Source organism: Coptis chinensis, chromosome 2 (genome assembly GCF_015680905.1).
Source record: "Coptis chinensis isolate HL-2020 chromosome 2, ASM1568090v1, whole genome shotgun sequence".
Classification (NCBI taxonomy): Eukaryota; Viridiplantae; Streptophyta; class Magnoliopsida; order Ranunculales; family Ranunculaceae; genus Coptis; species Coptis chinensis.
The window spans coordinates 103,089,159-103,108,605 of NC_141457.1; the positions used below are offsets into that span (position 1 = coordinate 103,089,159).

The window sequence follows — 19,447 nt, forward strand, 5'->3', positions numbered from 1 at the left end:
AGCTCGGAGTTGAGTTTTATTTTCGTGATTTGATCTCTTCATTCTCACATCATTGAAGAATAAGGTTCGACATGAGAGAAATCTTGTTCCTTTAACTTTTGTTTTAACCTTTTTTCAATACACTTATTTGAACTTCTGATTATCTTTTTTTCAATCTTCTTCGTTATTTTAATTTTACTTTTTCTATATCTTCTTCGTTAGATTCATGCCATTAAAATTTAAATTGGTGATATTATAATGTTTTAAATGTTGAAAATAGTGCATGCCTATGTGAATATAGATTTACGGATATATGACTGCTAAAAATACTACATATATACCTATCTAAATATAGATTTACAGATATATGACTATGTAAAAATACATTTACATAGATTCATCAATTTTTCTTTGTTGTTTTTTGCCAATGCCGACATGGATGGGATTGTTATTTTTGTTATTATCTACGAGACACAAATTATGAATGTCCGTGTTGGGACTAATGGTATAATTGGTGATTTGAAGCGCACAATTTCTAAAAAGTGGTCTGACCTTACTGCATTGTCTATAGAACTTTCTTTTGTAAGGGATTCAAAACGTATTGTGATAGATACTTACTCGGAGCTTCAATCCCTTGTTTGCTTCAATTTGGTTAAAGATTTTGATACATTCTTGATAACGACATCGTCGAGAGAATTTTTTACTTTGCGCGATGCTGGTTCTAATTCCAAAGTCTCTCTTCGAGGGCTTCTTCTTGTACTTCTACAGATTTGGTACCCATTTATCTTGCTGGAACGCCACTTGCCTATCACTGCAATGGTGGACAAGATCCGTGGGAAAAGTATGAAAATGATGTCTGATCGGCGAGAGTCGTCTAGGAGTTGGACTACTATCTTATGTTTGTCTATGGAAACTTTATTGGTTGAGAGGATCGAGGTGGGGAGAAGTTGGGTGGTTCTCAAGTCAAGGGAAGGTATTTTTGTGGAGTATGCTACCCATATTCACTTGGTTGACTTGAATAGAAGTCACTGCTCTTGTAATTGGTTGAGAATCGAAAGATTCACTTGTGCGCATGCACTGCGCTCCATTTTGGCTAATGGATTGAATGTGTATACCTACTATGATAGCTTCTTCTATTCTTAGACATTCCGCGATAGTTATTTAAGAGCTATAGTACCTGTGGAGAACAATAAAATGCTTGCTAAGGGAGATAAGGAAGCAGATAAGGAGACTAAAATGCTTGCTCTTAGTCTGCTTATAAGGAGACCTGATAATAAACAGAAGATAAGCACAAGTGCTTACAAGGGAGCATTTTATTATGCATATATGAAAAGGAAGATAAGGAAACCAGATAAGAAATGGAAGCAAAGCACGGGTGCTGCAAAAGGTAAGCAGAAGAACAAGCTCTCTTGTTATGGCCACCGCAATCCAAAAGTGGGCTCCACTCCTACAACATGCTCTGCACCGATTCAATTATCTATTATTTAATGGTTGCTCTTAAACAAAAGCAAGATGTCAATGAATTTGCATTCTTTGATCTAGTATTTGATGTTACTCGTATATAAAAAATGAGATGTTGATGATTTTTATTCCCCCCCCCCCCCCTAATGTTGGATTTTATATGTTACGTTTTTTAGTTAGAGATTTTAAAAACAGCTAGTCAAAAGAGGTTTTGTATTACTTTGTAATGATATTTTTACATAGTAACTTTTGGGAATGAAATTAGCCTGGATAGAATATATATAAATGTATTTTTACATAGTCATTATATATGTAAATCTATATTTACATAATCACTGGAGCTATAAAAACTTAAATTTATATAGTAACTTTTGGGATTGAAAAGTTTCTGACACCTGACAGAATATATGTAAATGTATTTTTACATAGTCATATATATGTAAAACTATATTTACATAGTCACTGGAACTATGAAAACTTAAATTTACATAGTAACTTTATCTATGAAAATTTAAATTTAGAAGAGTGTGTTTACAAGTATGAGAATTTATATTCTTCGTCTGTGATCATCTCTCTCTATGAACACAGCAAAGTTTCAAAACCAAGTCGAAGTAGAACTCTAGCCGAAACTTGCTGCAAAAGTTTAGGCAATTGGTAAGCCACTACCCACTAGACAATAAGCCCAAGCCCAAGCCCAAGCCCGAACCCGACCCGACGCGGCTCGGTGCGGGTGGCTTTGGGTGAGTCCTCCCTCCTAACACAAAAGCCTTTGTACCTTAAGGGCACGCCCTTATGTTGGAGGAATTTCTCATATACCTCACTTGCTAGTGGTGGTTCACCAATGTGGGACTAAACACAATGCACTAAAGTGGAGAGAACACACATAGTTCATCTCCTCCACTTTGCACACACACAAGTATTTTGAAATATTCTTGGAGATTCCAACAATCCCCCACTATTTCAAAATACTAATAGTCTCCAACTATTTTGGAATAGGATATTACAAAAGAAAAGGGTTAACGAAATGCCAGAGAGAATCGAAAAAACAATGCATAAGATACTGGTGCTTTTCGGGCTTGAACCAGTCATAGGGTAACATGTTTTATAATACGTGAAAGTGGTGGATTAAAAAATCTTTGAACCAACATTCCCTTGTAGTAAAATAGAGCACATGCACCCACATTGTTCTTTCATTATATGCCTGTTCTGCGGTGTTGCGCTTTTTGGCCCTTGCGCTGCCTGTGTTCCATGAATGCTCTAGAGTACTTGCCTAAATACTCATAAGAACCGACCCAGTTCTACATTCACGTAGGTGGATATCCATCAAGTGTACAGAGCAGTTAGAATACACTATCTCATAAAAAATAAAGGACTATGGATTCCATTAAGAGTAAGATAACTCATCCTTTCTCATTGCAATTCAAGTTATACAAAGTATACAATAATGCTATCTAGTCATAGGGTGGGACGTCTCAAAGAAAGACAATAGCATACCAGAGCGACGAGGTGACTTGTTTTTCCCTTTGAACCTACTTCATGGGATCTCTAATCACATAGGTGGGGTTGCCGTTAGTGTCGCCCTCTATCTAAGGCAAAAGTCCCATCCCCCTCGACGTTTCAACCACTTGTCTCCTGTTAAGCGGTTTTGTCAGAGGATCGGCCAAATTTAACTCTGACCTCACATAATCTAGAGCCACAACTCCAGATTCCAGAAATGCTTTATAGATCAGTAGTCTCGCATTTAATATGCCTTTTCCCATTATACAATTTGCTTTTTGCCTTTGCTATCGCGGCGGCGGATCCATAATGCATATAATAATTTGGAGGCGGTTTTGTACTAATAGGAAGATCCGCCAAGAGGTTTCTAAGCCACTCGGCCTCAAAGACTTGCTTTATCTAAAGCAATAAGCTCGGACTCCATGGTTGAACGAGCTATCAAGGTCTGCTTAGAAGATTTCCAAGCGACTGCACCTCCACCTAGGGTGAAAATATAATCACTAGTGGACTTGATATCATGAGAATCAGATATCCAGTTTGCATCACAATAACCCTCTATCACAGGTGTAGTTTGTCTAAACCGTATGCCGTAATTCATTGTTCCTCTCAAGTACTTGGCTAGTCTCTCTAACGCACTCCAATGTTCCTGGCTAGGACAATGAGTGTATCTGCTTAACCTGCTAACTCCATAAGCAATGTCAGGTCTAGTGCAATTCATCAAGTACATGAGACTACCAATAATTTGGGCATATCTAGGCTGAAGGACACCATGTTGAGCATTTTCTATTTGCCTCATAAGGTGTCGACACAGGCTTACTATCATAAAAGTTAAACTTCTTCAAAAACTTCTCAACGTAATGCTCTTGTGAAAGCGTATAGCCATCACTGTTTCTGATGATTTTGATTCCAAGAATCACATCAGCTTCTCCCAAATCCTTCATTTCAAATTGGGAGGATAAAAACATCTTGGTGTTTCTCACAACATCAAGGCTAGGACTCATGATTAACATGTCATCCACATATAGACAGATAATCACATATGTATTCACATCAAAATATTTAAAGTAAATACATTTATCAGCATCATTTATGTGATATCCATTAGACATCATGACACTGTCAAACTTTTCATGCCATTGTTTTGGCGCTTGTTTCAACCCATATAAATACTTAACTAACTTGCATACCTTATGCTCATTCCCTGGTACTATCGTACCCTCAGGCTGCATCATATATATTTCTTCATCAAGATCACCATTCAAAAATGCAGTTTTTACACCCATTTGATGAATAAATAAATTATGAATAGCAGCTAGAGCCATTAGAACTCTTATAGAAGAAATCCTAGTTACAGGAGCATAAGTATCAAAATAGTCAATGCCTTTCTTCTAGGAGAAACCCTTGACTACAAGTCTAGCCTTGTATTTCTCAATGGAACCATCTAGTTTCAATTTCTTTTTGAAGATCCACTTGTAACGTATAGGTTTCGCCCCAGGAGGTAGATCAACTATCTCCCATGTGTGATTAGCTATAATCGAATCTAGTTCTGAGTGTATAGCATCCTTCCAGAAAGGTGCATCTCGAGAACTGATTGCCTCATTATACGTCACAGGATCATCATTAAGAAGAAATGTGTAAAAGTGATCACCAAAATTGGTGGATTTCCTATCCCTTTTACTCTTCCGAATTTCTTGTTCAGAAATTTCAGGATCTGTTGATTGTTGTTCACTAGGAGCAACCAACCTCTCAATGCCAATTTTCAAAGGAAACAAATTCTCAAAGAAATCAGCATTTTTACTCTCTATAATAGTGTTAGCATCGACAAGGTTATTATCAGATTTTACTACTAAAAATCTATATGCAGCACTATTATGAGCATAACCAATGAACATACAATCAACAGTTCTAGGTCCCAATTTTCTCTTTTTAGGTTCGTTCACAAGAACCTTAGCAAGACACCCCCACATTTTGAAGTATGTCAGGTTAGGTACATGACCTTTCCATAACTCATATGGTGTCTTATTCCCTGTTTTCTTGTTGGGTATCCTATTCTGTATATGGCAAGCAGATAGGATTGCTTCCCCTCACAAGTTCAGGGAAGCTCCAGAACTTACAAGCATAGCATTCATCATCTCTTTTAGTGTTACGTTTTTTCCGTTTCGGCTACTCCATTAGACTTAGGAGAGTATGGTGGAGTAGTCTCATGAAAAAATGTCATTCTTGTCACAAAAGTCCCGGAAGGGGTTAGACTCATATTCTCCACCTGTGGGGCCGGACCAAGTCTTTTAATCTTACAATTAAATTTTGGTTTTCAACTTGACTTTGTACTTGAGAAACATCTCACCTGCCTCATGCTTGTTTCTAAGTAAATATACCATGGTGTACCTAGATAAGTCATCTATGAATGTAATATAATAAAACTTCCCCCTAGACATGGTACTTACGAATTCACCCAAATCCATTATGAATAAGAGTTAGTAATCCAGTTTTATCTCTAGAAACAGTTCTGCAGGGTTTCTTCGTGGCTTTAGTCTCAGCACATATCTCACATTTATCATTAGAAAAATCCGAAATATCAGACAATAAACCACATGCTTTCATCCTTTTCATATACTGAACATTCACATGTCCTAGTCTACCATGCCATATATTAAAAGAGTCAAGCAAGTAAGCAGAAGCAGATTCATTCTTATTAATAATAATGTTGTCAAGTACATTCAACATGAAAAGACCATTGTTATTACAATAACCTTTACCAACAAAACCCTCATTCTTTGTCAGAACGAACTTGTCACTCTCAAAAGTCACCTTGGCCGACTTTTCCGATGGGACCACGAAATCAGATTCTGACGAATCTCAGGAACATGAAGAACATTACTAAGTGAAAGGGTTTTCCCTGAAGTTAACTTCAGAAGAATCTTGCATGTTCCCTCAACAGGAACAGACCTAGAGTCACCCATATAGACCTTTTCATCTTTCACTAGTATGTAGTCTGAGAAGGCTTCAACATCACCACAGACGTGGCGGGTGGCACCAGAATCTAGTACCCAGTTCTTCTTCCTAGTGGCCATGAACACTTGTGACACCACAGCAGCAATAATATCATCTCCCTCAACTAGATTAGCATTGGGAGGATAATCAGTGTCTTTCTTGTGTCTGCACTGAAAAGCCCTATGTCCAGGTTTACCACAAACACAACAATTTCCATTGCCAGTACCACTCCTTTTAAAAGAAGTCCCTTTGACCTTGAAATTCTTATTTTTGTTGTACTTATGCTTTTTAGAGGTTTTGTTAGATCTGCTGGGATTACCTTCAATGATATTGGCTTTAGAATGGAATTCCTTAGACAACACCTCATCCCGAGTCTTGTTCTTTTCCTCTATGTGAATGTGAATGATCACATCCTCAAGGGTCATCTGCTTGCGCTTATGCTTCATACTATTTTTATAGTGTTTCCAAGACTCGGGGAGTTTCTCAATCAAACATCCAGCAACAAAGGTTTCGGGTAAATTAATACCCTCAGTTTTCAAATCATTAATCAGCACATGATAATCATGGATTTGAGACGTTACATCTCTATCCTCTCTCATATGGAACTTTAGAAAAGTCCCAATAGCATATTTCTGAGTACCAGCATCCTCTATTATGTATTTCTTGTTCAAACTCTCCCATATATCATGTGCATTCTTATTTGAACAATAAATATCAAAAATTTCATTGGACAAGGTACTCAAAATAGCATGACAACATACCTTATTCCCATTGAGCCAAGCAGCTTGATTTCTTTCGAAATCATTAGAACCCTCCATAGGTGCTGTATTAGTGAGATACTTTGCATAGTTGAGTACATCTAGGGCTGTGAACACCCTTTCTCTCCATCGCTTGAAGTGTGAACCGTTGAAGGATTCAATCTTTGACACATTGGGTAAGTTGCGAGCATTCAGTAGAGGTGCAACATCTCTCATAGACGAAGTAACTTCCATGACTCCAGAATTGGTTTCTTTGATCGGCGTGGTGTCAACAGGTGTAGACATCTAAATCTTTCCTTAAGATTGTTGTAAGCAGATAAAAGAAAACAATAGAAGACAAGGACAGACTAACGGTAATAACCAAAGGCGGATTAGAACGTCCTTAAGGAAAGATTTAAGCCCCTTCCAATGGTGTAGAAAGGTAAGCGATGACATCTTCCTCACAGATTCAATGGTTAACAGCGACTTTGCACTAGAAACGGACTACCCTCTAGAGCGACAATATAACTCTCGGTGGCCGGAAGGAAGAAAGAAGAAGAATAAGGCATGTAATGTTTTTTTTTTTTTTGAGATGTGTTTCTAATCAACTGTGTAATATGCATTATGGACGCACGGCCCTGTATTTATAGAGGTAAGGTGGTCGGTTCGGATAGGATAAGGACTCACACTTCCACTCTAAGTCAGTTTCAAACTCTAAGAGATAAAGACTCATCCTCAAACTCTAAAGAGATAAAGACTCATCATCCTCATCCTCAAACTCTATTGGTGAAACCGACTAGACACCGAAAGTAGTATTTAGAAATACTCCTAGAGACTACAACCATATAACGTTTGATAAACCACAAAAGATCAATAAATATTCAATCTTTAATTGGTTTCCCTAACAAAAACGAAATTCTTAGAACATTTCTAAAGTCATAACCCAATAACACAAACAATAACTCAAAGTAAAAAACTTATCTTTTGATTGCCGTATTAAAGCACCCTATTTTGTTCTACTACGAAAAAATTCTTTCCTTAAGATTGTTAGAATAGTTGTATGAACATAGCAACTAAAGTAGAACAGAAGGAACAGTAGTAATGAAGAAACAAGGACAGCAATAACTGGGAATAACCAAGGCGCGGATTAGGCTGTCCTTAAGGAAAGATTTAAGCCTTCCAATGGTGCAGAAAGGCAACAGTGGCGTCTTCCTCACAGGATTCAATGGTTAACAGCAGCCTGACTTTGCACTAGAACAGACTACCTTCTAGAACAACAATATAACTCTCTCTGGCGGCTGACAGGAAGAAGAGAATAAGAAAAGGACTGGTTTGAGTTTTCTGTTTCTCTGAGTTGAGTTTCTGATCTGTTAATGTACATCCCTCTATGGACTCACAGTCTTATTTATAAATGTTAGGTCAGTCTCCTAAACAGATAAGGAAGAGAGACCAACTCCTAATAGAACACCGAAACTTGTTGCTCAAGAAAAAACCAAAACAAGTTTAGGCAATTGGTCAAACCACTACCCACAACAGTAAGCCCAAGCCCAAGCCCGAACCCTACCCGATGTGGTGGATAACCAATGTGGGACTATCTACTATACACTAAAGTGGAGAGAACACTCTTTGTTGATCTCCTCCACTTTGCACACACACACTAGTATTTAGAAATACATAAGAGATTCCAACACTAACTTATCCAACCTCATCAAAGTCGTCATACACCTTGACGACGAGCTGTGGCTTTATGACCTGGGCACCCAAGAGCCAAGGCAAATTGGACATCTAAGCAAGGACCGGAAGCTTACACGACCCTACTTCTTCCACTCTAACACGCTTGTTACCCTGCATTGATTACTGATGGTCACTCTCTTGTTTTATTTTCTCTGCTGTGCTGAATTTTTTGAGCTTTCGATCTTTTGATGTCATTGAGAGCGATTTTGAGAGCGATTTAGTGAGACTGAGGGTATTTCCGTCCCGAAACTTTTTTTACCTCTTTTAGCTAATTTTATTCCTCTTTTAGAAATTTTGGGGATAAGATTGGCGACAAGGAGGGAAAACTTCCCTTTCAAATAGGTTGACCGACCTTGACCGGCAGGAAACCCACTCCACTTGATCGGAAAAAAAGACAACTAACATGGCAAACGAGGGGGGAGATTTTGTGACCCCTTCACAACCTAAAGGTCAAATCTTTTGTCCCTGGGGTTTTACGGGCCTTAACCATTACACCACCGAGGAGGATAGAAATGAAGAAGTGAACTCCATTGAAGTGATTGATGTAGATTCTACGAGAACAATCGAAACATGGGTAAGAAGTCGGTATGCAAACGCCACCAAAGCGGCGTATGGAAGAGATGTCGATCTCGCAACTCTTCCAACTCACGGGCGTCAAGGTGAGTATCCCACCATTTCCATTCAAGCTGATGAAGTGGATAAAGGGTTGGAATTCTGCAAACTGAGTTTGGTAGGGAGATTAGATATGTCTAAGTTCACTATGAATGACATTAATGCTAAGATAAAGGAATTGTGGAAGCCTACGTGTGAATGGCAGGCAACTCCATTAGGCAGAGGATACGTCATGTTTCGTTTCACTGATGAAACGGACTATCAAAGGGTTTGGACACAAGGAACTTGGGTTTTTGATGACCAAGTGTTGAGATTGAGCAAATGGACCCCGAATTTCTCCACAAGCAAAGAGAATCACTCAAATGCTCTTGTGTGGATTAGGTTTCCAGGTCTGAGCTTAGAGTATTGGGAAATGAAAACTTTATTTTCCCTTGGGAGAGCTGTTGGACGCCCTATACACACTGACGAGAACACTGCTAAGAGGAAGCTCGGATATTATGCAAGTGTGTTAGTGGATGTTGACCTGACGCAACAAATACCAGAAAAGATTTGGGTTGAAGTGGAAGGAAGAAGTATTAAGTTCTGGCAAAAAGTTGACACAGGCCATCTGCCAAAATTTTGCAACCATTGTAAAAGGGTGGGTCACTTGGTTATTGACTGCAGAATTTTAAAAGAATAACTTAGGAAAAATAATGAGAAGGAAACCAATGGGAGAAAGGAAGGGGACATTGAAGTTCTATCTAGGAACCAGAAAAGGAGAAACAGGAGGAAATATAAACACGTAGTGGGAATTACAGAGGCAGGACCGAACTCAGAACCTGCAGGTCAAGTGCAAAACACTGCAGGAGATATGGGAAAAGAGACTGGGAAGGAAAATGAGACATCTGAGGTCTCGACTGAAGGTTGTGAAGAGGGACACTCATCTGAGAGACAAGAACAAGATGCTAATGCTGAAATGCAAGATGAAATACAAGTTGAGATGCAAGAGGAATCACACGAGGTTGTGGCACAAGGAATGGTACAAGATGATGGGGTGATGCCTAAGAAAACCCAAGAAGATGTGCAGCATGAAAAACAAACTGTGAATCAATGAACTGTTACTGATGTTGACTCTATTAGGGAGGTTGTAGAAGCATTGGTTGAACAGGCTGTATGTTGCATCAAGGACAACGACAACTTTGTTGAGGCGGGTTAACAATCCCTACAGGTGAGTAATAATTTCGCATTGCTTGACGCGGTGTAGGGGAGGAGGATGAGAATGAGCATCGGACCCCGTAACTATTACAAGGGTGTCGAGGCGGGTTCCAAAGCCCATCGCTAAAGCAATAGAAGGTCAGAAACAGCAAATGCAAAAGAAGAAGAACAAGGGGCCAACCCAAAGTCAGGCTTCTAATGCATCAGTTCTAACAAAGTCGCATGGTACTACCTCCTCAAATCAATAATGAAGATCATCTTTTGGAATATTTGAGGGTAATGAAAGAGAATGCTAGAGATAGTTTGAGAGATATGATCAACTATCATAGCCCAGATATAGTTTGTTTGGCGGAACCCTTAGTAAAGCCTCAAACTAACCTTCTTAATGCTTTTAGCTTGAATTATTTTGAGAATTGTATCATCCACAACGACTCTCAAGGCATTGGGAAACCTTTGGGTGTTTAGTAGAGTTGGTATCTCCATGAATGTGTTGTTGGTGGCGAACAACATATTACCCTTTTGGTTAATAATTGCATCTTGTCTTTTGTACATGCAAAATTTTGCTCTCTTATTTCGAGGAAGGGAGCTTTGGAGAGATCTTAAAGGAATAAACACTGTTTTACCATGGGCTATCATTGGTGATTTCAATGTTGTTTTGAGAAATGAAGAGAAGAAAGGCATCAGACCACCTAGTAGGCATGCAATGAATGAGTTCAATGTGTTTGCCAATGAAGTCGGGCTCTTTGAAAACAACTGGGAAGGCATGAAGTTTACTTGGTGCAACAATCGATTGGGAAATAGAAGGGTACTTAGCAGATTGGATAGAGTATTCTATAATGAAGCTTGGAACCTAAAGTTTGCTGGATGGAAATATATAGTGGGGGCTAGATATGCATCTGACCACTCTCCTCTTATTGGGATGCATCTAAATGTCCCTAAGCCTAAAAATATTCCTTTTAGGTTTAATAAAATGTGGGTATCCCACCCCACCTTTTTCTGATCTTGTAAAGCGTAATTGGAATCAAGATTTTGATGGGCTTCTTCCACCTATCATCAAAGTAATGAGAAAGCTGCAAAGACTTAAGGTGGAGCTCAAGAAGTGGAACTCTGAGATTTTTGGGCATGTGGATTTGAGTATAAGAAAGGCACAAGCTGAGTTACTAAGAATGCAAGATATGGCAGACCTGAACAGTACTGATGAGAATGCATTGACAACTATGGTTCAGAAAGAGGTGGAGTTGGACGCAGCTAGAGAAAATCGAGCTTCTCTACTTAAACAAAAAAGTATAACTCATTTTGATGAATCGGGTGACAGAAATACATCTTATTTCCATAATATTTGTAAGATCCGACAAAGGTGCCGCCATGATTCTGAGAGATTATGAAAGAGGATGGGACCATAATAACAAAACAAGAGCAGATTAAGGAGCATGTCATTAGCTATTACGAAGAAAAATTTCAGGAAACACAAATTACTGAGGACCCTGAGCTATTGAGTATTGTCCCTAAATTGCTTGATGAAGAAGATAATTATTTTCTCACAAAGACTCCCAGTTATGATGAAATACAGACAATCGTCTTCTCCATGAAGGCAGATAGCTCTCCCGGACCCGATGGATTCCAGGGACACTTTTATTTCAGCTGTTGGGGTATCATCAAACAAGATGTGTGTGCTGCTGTACAATCTTTCTTTATCCAAGGAAGTTTACCGAAAGGTTTAAACTCAAACTTCCTTGCTTTGATACCTAAGGATAAGGAAGCCAAGAAGCTTAGCCAGTACAGGCCTATCTGTATGGGCAACTTCCTTTTCAAAATAATCACAAAGCTTCTTCAGTTGAGACTTAATGTTATGGCTGAGAAGATCATCACAAGAGAACAGACAGGGTTTGTACTAGGGAGAAACTCACAAGCAAGCATTTGTCTAACCTCAGAATTGATGAATGAGATGAAAAGGAAAAAATATGGAGGGTCTGTTGCACTTAAGCTTGATATCACTCAGGCTTATGACACCATGAATTGGAGCTTCCTTTTTCAAGTAATGGAAAAACTTCGGTTTCTTTGAAACTTGGATCAAGTGGATGAAAACAATTGTGAATTCTGCATACATCTCAATTCTTCTGAATGGAGGCCCAGTTGGATATTTTGCTATGAAAAGAGGATTAAAGCAGGGCGATCCTTTGTCTCCACTTCTCTTTGCAATTGCAGAAGACACACTGAGTAGGGCTTTACATTACTTGAGGAATATGAAGCATCTGAGGCCTCTGACCTGTATACAAAAGGTTGAAGCTCCTAGCCATCTTTTCTTTGCAGATGACATCATCATTTTTGCAAATGGTGGGATTAGAGGAATCAGAAAGCTTAACTCTATTCTAGAAAGATATCAGTTGGCCTCGGGTCAGCACATAAACAAAACAAAGAGTAAGGTCTTCTTTAGTAGCTTCACAGATGAGAGAAAAGAGAATGTCTTACAGGAGTTGAACATGGTGGAAGGAGTTTTACCTGAGAGGTACCTTGGCATACCTTTACATCAGGGGAAGGTAACTAGGTCATGTGTAACTCCAGTTCTGGATAGAATGAAGAGAAAACTCACCAGTTGGAAGGGTAAAATGCTTTCTTTCCAAGGAAGGGTTATCTTAATTAAATCCGTTCTTTGCAGCATTCCTATTTACAACATGGCCATATACAAATGGCCTAGGTCTGTAATCAAGGAAGTCGAAACAGCTATAAGAAATTTTCTTTGGTCAGGTGATCCTAATACTAGAAAAGGTGTAACTGTGAGTTGGGACAAAGTGTGTAAACCACTTGCTGAAGGCGGGCTTGGAATAAGAAGGCTTAAAGACATGAACAAAGCTATGCTCATGAAAATGGCATGGGAAGTTCTTGATGGTGAGAGTGATTTGAGCATTTTTATGAGAGCTAAATACTTTAACAAGGACGGTGAATTGAGTACATATCACAAGCCTACCTCTATCTGGACTGGCATCAAGGAGGCATTGGAAGAAGTGGTTTCAAGATCTCAATGGGTGATTGCGGATGGAAAGAACACAGATTTGTGGAGACACAATTGGCTAGGAAACAAATCTCAAGCAAACATGAATATCGCTCTCAAGAACCGAAAGGATGTCGAAAGCAAAAGTGTGTGATCTTTTAGAAGAAAACAGATGGAGTATTCCTAATATTCTACAATAGGCGATGGATAGTGTTCATGTGGGAGTGAATACTGGCGAAGTATGGTCAAGTTTTGATGACTATGTAGTTTGGTGCCCACGACATGAAAGGTAATTTTTCTACAAAGTCGGCATATGATGAGATCGAAGCGAAAAAACCACCGGTTACATGGAGAAAATTTATTTGGAATTGCCATATACACCCGAGACTTGCTACTTTGGTATGGAAAATTTTGCAAAAAGGGGTGGCTACTGATGAAAGAGTTTGAAAAGTCGGTGTGCATTTGGCATCTCGTTGTAGCTTGTGTAGAAATGAAACTGAGACAAATGACCATCTTTTCTGGCACTGTTCCTTCTCCCAAATGTTGTGGCAGTGGATCTCTGCAGTTTTCAAGAAGAATCTAGTTATGAGCCTTGAAGATGCTATGAGTACGAACAGAGAATGGAGTCCTCGACTGAAGCAAATGTGGAATGCATGTATAGTGGCCGTCTTTGGCTAGCATATGGAAGCAAAGGAATAAGGTTTTGTTTGAAGAAAAGGGACCTAATATAGTAGATTGCAAGTACTATGTTAGAACTCAAGTAAAGATCACAGGAAATCTGTCCAGAAGCCATAGCTACAACTCTCGTTTTGAATGCTCAATTCTGCAGTTTTAGGATGTCAAACCTAGAGCAAAGGGTGCACCAAAGATCAAAACATGTATTTGGATCCCCCTTAAACGATGTAATCAAACCTGAATCTGAGATGGTGCGGCGTCGGGCAATCCAGGCCTGCGGGTATTGGTGTTTCTTCTGAGGAGGAAATATGGGAGACTTCAAGTCGACAATGTGGAAAAGTATTGGGACTGCAACAAGTTTACGGGCAGAGTGTTTAGCTATCCTTGAAGGGGTGGAAACTTCCATATCTAGAGGATGGCTCGGGCTTTGGGTAGAAACGGACTCGAAGGTTTGCCTCGAAAGCTTTTACAGGTGGTAACGTGCCATGGCAACTCAAGCAAGATGGATGAACTAACCGGTACCGCCACGCGATCAACTTAAGATAACCACTATCTTTAGGGAAGGCAATCTCATCACGGCGACACCTTGGCAAAGCGCTACAACCCTACAGAGAATGAGAGAGTTGTTTGTGAAGGCGGACGAGTGGATTCACAAATGGGAAGGGTCTTTCCATACTTTCTATAGATTTCAGTGAAATGTACCTTACTCCATAGTTATAAATGGAAGTAATGGATGCTTGATTGAGTCTGACCTTAGAGAGGCAGTCTGTTGCCTCCCTAAACACTTTTTGTCTTTTTTTGTTTTCTTTTTAATACAATTTAACTTACCTAGCAAAAAAAAAAAAAAAAAATGAAATAAATAACGTGTATGAAGTCCTTTGTATTAGCTAAATAAGTTATTTTCTTTTCTAATGAACTAGTACTAATACTGTCCTGTCATTTCATGCTTCCATTACTTGTATGTTGTAAGAAGTTAGCAATCCCGAGGAATAATCTCGTATATGGTGAGTTTTGATTCTTGCATGTTTTTGCACGGTAGATGCATCCAGAGAACTCGATTACGGTGCTTCGTGAATCGTCCCGTGTTGTTGCATGGGTGCGGGACGAGTGTCCGGTTTGGACACCGGGAATGCGGCGATTTGGACACGGCAAGATTTTAGAATTAGGGTACTGTTTTGCTTGTGTCCGTGTCCGGTAATCAGATGCGCGGTCCGCCGCGACGGCAGTGCGTGATCTTGAGGAAATTAGGGCGTACCCATGCAACAGAGGAATGCGTTCTTATAAGTTATAACTGCTGTAAAGTTGGACCTATATTCTTGGGCAGCAAACGACTTGATGAATCTGGTTCCACCAGTCTTACTTGTTAAGAGTCTCAGCTAGACACGAGCAAAACACAATTCAAAGTGGTTGTTAGAAGGAAAGAGCTAGAAATCGAGTCAAGAACAAGCAAAGGCCTGCATCTGAGGAAATCTCTTGAGGGAAATCCTGAATCAAACATTTCTTTGGCAGGTAAAAGCCAGATATATGTTCTAATGAGCATGTCTTCAGTGCGCGAGATGTATGATGCGCAGGTAATGTGGGCCTTTGGATTAGTACTTTTGCCATGCAATACACACGCACCCCTTGGTATGAGTGGCCCAGATTTGATAGCATATCATACGACCTGCGCACCATAGATTTAGCCATGTTTTAAAGGACTTGGTCGTATAGTTGAAATCAACAGTTTTGCTGAGCAGGTTGCAGTGGACAGTCTTACTTACTCATTGAAGTCAACATTCAGAATGGAATTACTTGCACTCCAGTTATTGTTGGCGGATTGATTTAAAAAGTGAATATGTTGAGCGGTTGGTGGGTGGGAGTTATGTTGAGCGAGTCTGTTTCTCGTACACCTCAGATATTTTTCTTACCGTCAATCTCGTTCCACATCCCACTTGCAGTGTCAGGATGCAATGGTGCCCAGTAGGAGTGTTTGTCATAATTCTTCATTGTTTGATGTTAACTTGGAAGCTACCTGGGTCGCCACATACCTTTTGTTTCTCTCATGAGCTGAATGAATGGCACTTGCAATTGGGGAGCTGCCATGGTGGGGGGTATGACAATCCTCTGGAAGCATAGAAATCTTCTAGTCATGGAAGGTAAAAAGATCAATTCCAGTTGGTGTCAAAAGCAAACAACTAGAATTATTCAGCAAGCTAGTTTTTTGTCTAATGGTTGTATGCATAATTCCATTGGTGCAGTGAGTTGGTTATTATAAAGAATTGGTCTGTCCCTTGTTAACCGAGGTCTGCCCCTGTGATCAAAGAGTGCAAGTGGTCTCTCCCTCCTTGTTAGAGTTCTTTGTGAGTCATTAGATAGGTGGGACACTTCTAATGACTCAGAAAGAACTCTAACACTCCTCATGGCACTATTAAAGTCAACTGTGATGGTGCTGCAAGAGGGAATCCTGGCATGGCTGGCATAGAAGCTGCTTGTAAAGTATAAATCTTTTGTAGAGAAGCACTTGGAATACATTTTTAAAACATTTGGTCACTGAGATTTTTTTAAATTTTGAGGAATTATTCAATCCTATCCTTTCGTTTATTGTTGAGATTTGTGAGGATGTTGAATGAACTGAAAAGAGCTGATGGCAAGACCAGTAGAAATTACATAGGGTTATTTCTGGCATAGACTATTTCTGGAGTTGTAATATACTGTAGAGGACATCATCCTCAGTAGGAGGTATCACTGGGTCAGTTATATATACCAAGGCAGTAATGAAGTTGGATTCCAGCCTATTAGGAATATAGCCTCACCTCTAAATTTATTATTTTTTCTCCTGTCTTATTGTGCATCCCTTAATGTCGGTAGCTCAGAGCTAATAGTTTGTGTTTAGGTTTGTTTCCAATCGATCAGGTGCTCTTCATTTTGTGTTAGTCAAATTATTGATTTCAGTAATTATGCCATACAGATTTGTCTCTACTTACCTTAACTCAATTAATTAAACTATATATAGGATTAGTAAAACATTTGACCTTTGCTGTCATACAGATTCATGTAATTTCTTGCATCATTTTTTGTGGTATTCCCTTTCGATGTGCTTTGCCCCAATTAAAGGTCAAACACCACCTCCGCTAATAGTTTCTTGCATTCTTTTTTTTTGTGGTTCGATGCATCAATTCTTAGTTATCAAATAACGTTCTCTTGTGGTATTTCAATATCTGTGTTATGTCGTTTGAATTTAACATTGGTAGAATGACCTTTTAATGACTTGGTTGGCATTTGATGATTTTTTTTTGGTTGGCATTTGATGATTTTGAATGTTCTCAAACGCTTTTTCTGTTTTGGATTGTTTGTTTTTCGTATATAATGATTATTTTGTAGCTTTCTTGCAAGTGTGTAGAGGGATGAATCTTATCCATGTATTCCACCAAAATCCTTTGGTTGTTCCTATCTATTTTTAGTCATTTGAGAATGTTCGATATGTGAAACGGTTTTATCTCTGCTACTCTTAAGTTTTTTCGAACAGTCCTTGTCGTCACGTTTGATTCCAATCTTGTATGTAGCTCCGATTGGTAGGTGTATCCAAAGGTTTTCAGTTGTTAGGCAGTCCTTTACCTAGACATCAAACCCCCCAAAGAATAAGTCAGTGACTCAGTGTAATGTTAACCTTCAATAAACACTATTGGAAATCCTTTTGTTGGCAGCTTGCAATGATAATTCTTTGCATGCAATTGATGTTTTAAGAACTTTGCCTGTGTCTTAAATTCATGAAGTTAATGCAAGCTGAATCGTACACCTGCAGATACTTAACTATGAACGGGATGCGGATACAATCAATGAAGTTAATGCAAGATGGATCTTATACCTGCAGATACTTAACTATGAATGGGATGCTGATACAATCCATGAAGGTGTACACACAAAACTGCATTCCTGAGGTTGCAGACTCTTATGAAGTCTGAAGTATAGCTCATTCCTGAGGTTGCAGACTCTTATGAGTGGTAGTTGATAAGGGTGATAGTGGAGGCCGGTATATTTTTAGGGATTCTCAAGGCAGTGTAATAAAAGCTTATATTGGATGGTCTAAAGAGAGTTTTGTGATATGCTAGGAGATGCATGCCATAATACGACATATAGGTTGCAGCAAAATGGTATTATGTTTGGTGGTTTTTTGATGATGAAGAACAGTCCCTGGTGTATTTGAGCTAAAGTGAAAGAGTGAAGCGGAAACAAGGGTATAAAGACTCAAATCAAGTTCTTCTACCGCTAGGGTGTATGGTTCAGAGCATAGTGTTCTAGACTATGTTGCAGAACACTTGAATGGCAGTGGTCAATGATGGTGACACACAAAAAAAAATGTATTAGACCCAATACTTGATTTCTTTACGTACAACATTCTATTTGAAACTTTCTCCATTTGATTTTGTTTTATATAGATTCAATTGTTTTCCGTTGATGACGAGAAAAATAAACCTATTAGTTCATGAATGTTTTTTATATTGGCTTCAAAATAGAGATGTAATTGTTGGATTTTATTGATTGCGTATTATGTAAAACTAATACTCTTCTCTCTCTCTCTTTTAACAAAATATTGTGGTGAAGTGAGTTTAACTGAAAATGAAAGATTGTTGACTTTCGAAGGATTACGCGGCTTTTATACTTACAAGTATGTGAACCATGTTACGCATTGGTTTTTTTCAAATCTTTAAACCTGTCACTCTAACATCTTTAAAAAACAATATAAAAGCATTAGGAGGGGTTGATTCTAATTTCAGTGAGGTAAGAGAGTTTTTTGTAAATTATTTAAAATAGAGGGAGCTGATTATAATAATTGAGGGAGGTGTTTCTAAATTGTAAAACATGAGAGATTAGAAATAGCTTATTTGGTTGAGATGTGTGGTTCCTGGTAACCAGGCTATCATATAGTGTAGAGATTGTGCAAGTAGGCATTGATTTTGTCAATTTTTCAAACGGCAATGGGGCTATGTGCCGCCATAAAGTTATCCTCTTGTATGTCTTTTAGCATAAATCATCCAATGCATGCCATTGGTGTTAGGAGGTAGTTCACTGGAATAAAGACTTAGGGGCTATTTGTTTTTTTGGGTTAAGTTATAAGAGGGTCTTATAAGACCATGTGTTATAAGAGGTTCTTATAAGATGGTCTTATAAAGTGGTTTTGTTTTAATTTTAAGTTCTCTTATAAAGCACTTGTAAAAATAAAAAGACATCTTATAGATGGTTATTTGACAAATATAACCCTACTTTACATCATATTTAACTTGAATATATTAATTTGAAACAAGCGTATAGTTTGATTTTTAGGTTTCAAATCAATTTTGATAATTATAATATCGATTTTAGAAACTACCTTAATTAGCGGTGGTAGCGGTGGTGGTGGTAGTGGAGGTGATGATATTGGTTTTAATAAAGACGGTGATGGTGGTGGTAGTAAAAGTTGTGGATGTCTTAATAAAGACGGTGGTGGTGGTGGTGATGATAGTCTTAATAATGCAGTGGTGGTGGTAGTGGAGGTGATGATATTGGTGCTTAATAGTATGGTGGTAGTGGTGGTGGTGGTGGTGATTTTAATAAGCGGTAG

The 19,447-nt window shown here is 38.7% G+C and overlaps 1 protein-coding gene and 1 long non-coding RNA gene across 2 annotated transcripts; both read left to right on the forward strand.

Annotated features, from left to right (window-relative positions):
• The first annotated feature begins 10,755 nt into the window (after nucleotides 1–10,755).
• Nucleotides 10,756–11,590, forward strand: LOC147519862 (uncharacterized). The gene is made up of 2 exons (XM_086594198.1): nucleotides 10,756–10,966; nucleotides 11,166–11,590. Exons 1-2 carry the CDS (start codon nucleotides 10,756–10,758, stop codon nucleotides 11,588–11,590), a joined length of 636 nt encoding a protein of 211 aa, XP_086450324.1.
• Nucleotides 11,591–15,575: 3,985 nt separating this feature from the next.
• On the forward strand, nucleotides 15,576–18,336 carry LOC147519863 (uncharacterized). The gene is made up of 2 exons (XR_015212363.1): nucleotides 15,576–16,004; nucleotides 17,651–18,336. It is a non-coding gene; the product is annotated as an uncharacterized LOC147519863 (long non-coding RNA).
• Nucleotides 18,337–19,447: the final 1,111 nt, after the last annotated feature.

What these genes read in the sequence shown, in the direction of transcription:
- LOC147519862 (XM_086594198.1), top strand. Translation starts at nt 10,756, where the DNA reads ATGCAAAATTTTGCTCTCTTATTTCGAGGAAGGGAGCTTTGGAGAGAT. An exon ending in CTTTGAAAACAACTGGGAAG is followed by an intron (nt 10,967 to 11,165) that starts GCATGAAGTTTA and finishes TATTCCTTTTAG; the next exon opens with GTTTAATAAAATGTGGGTAT.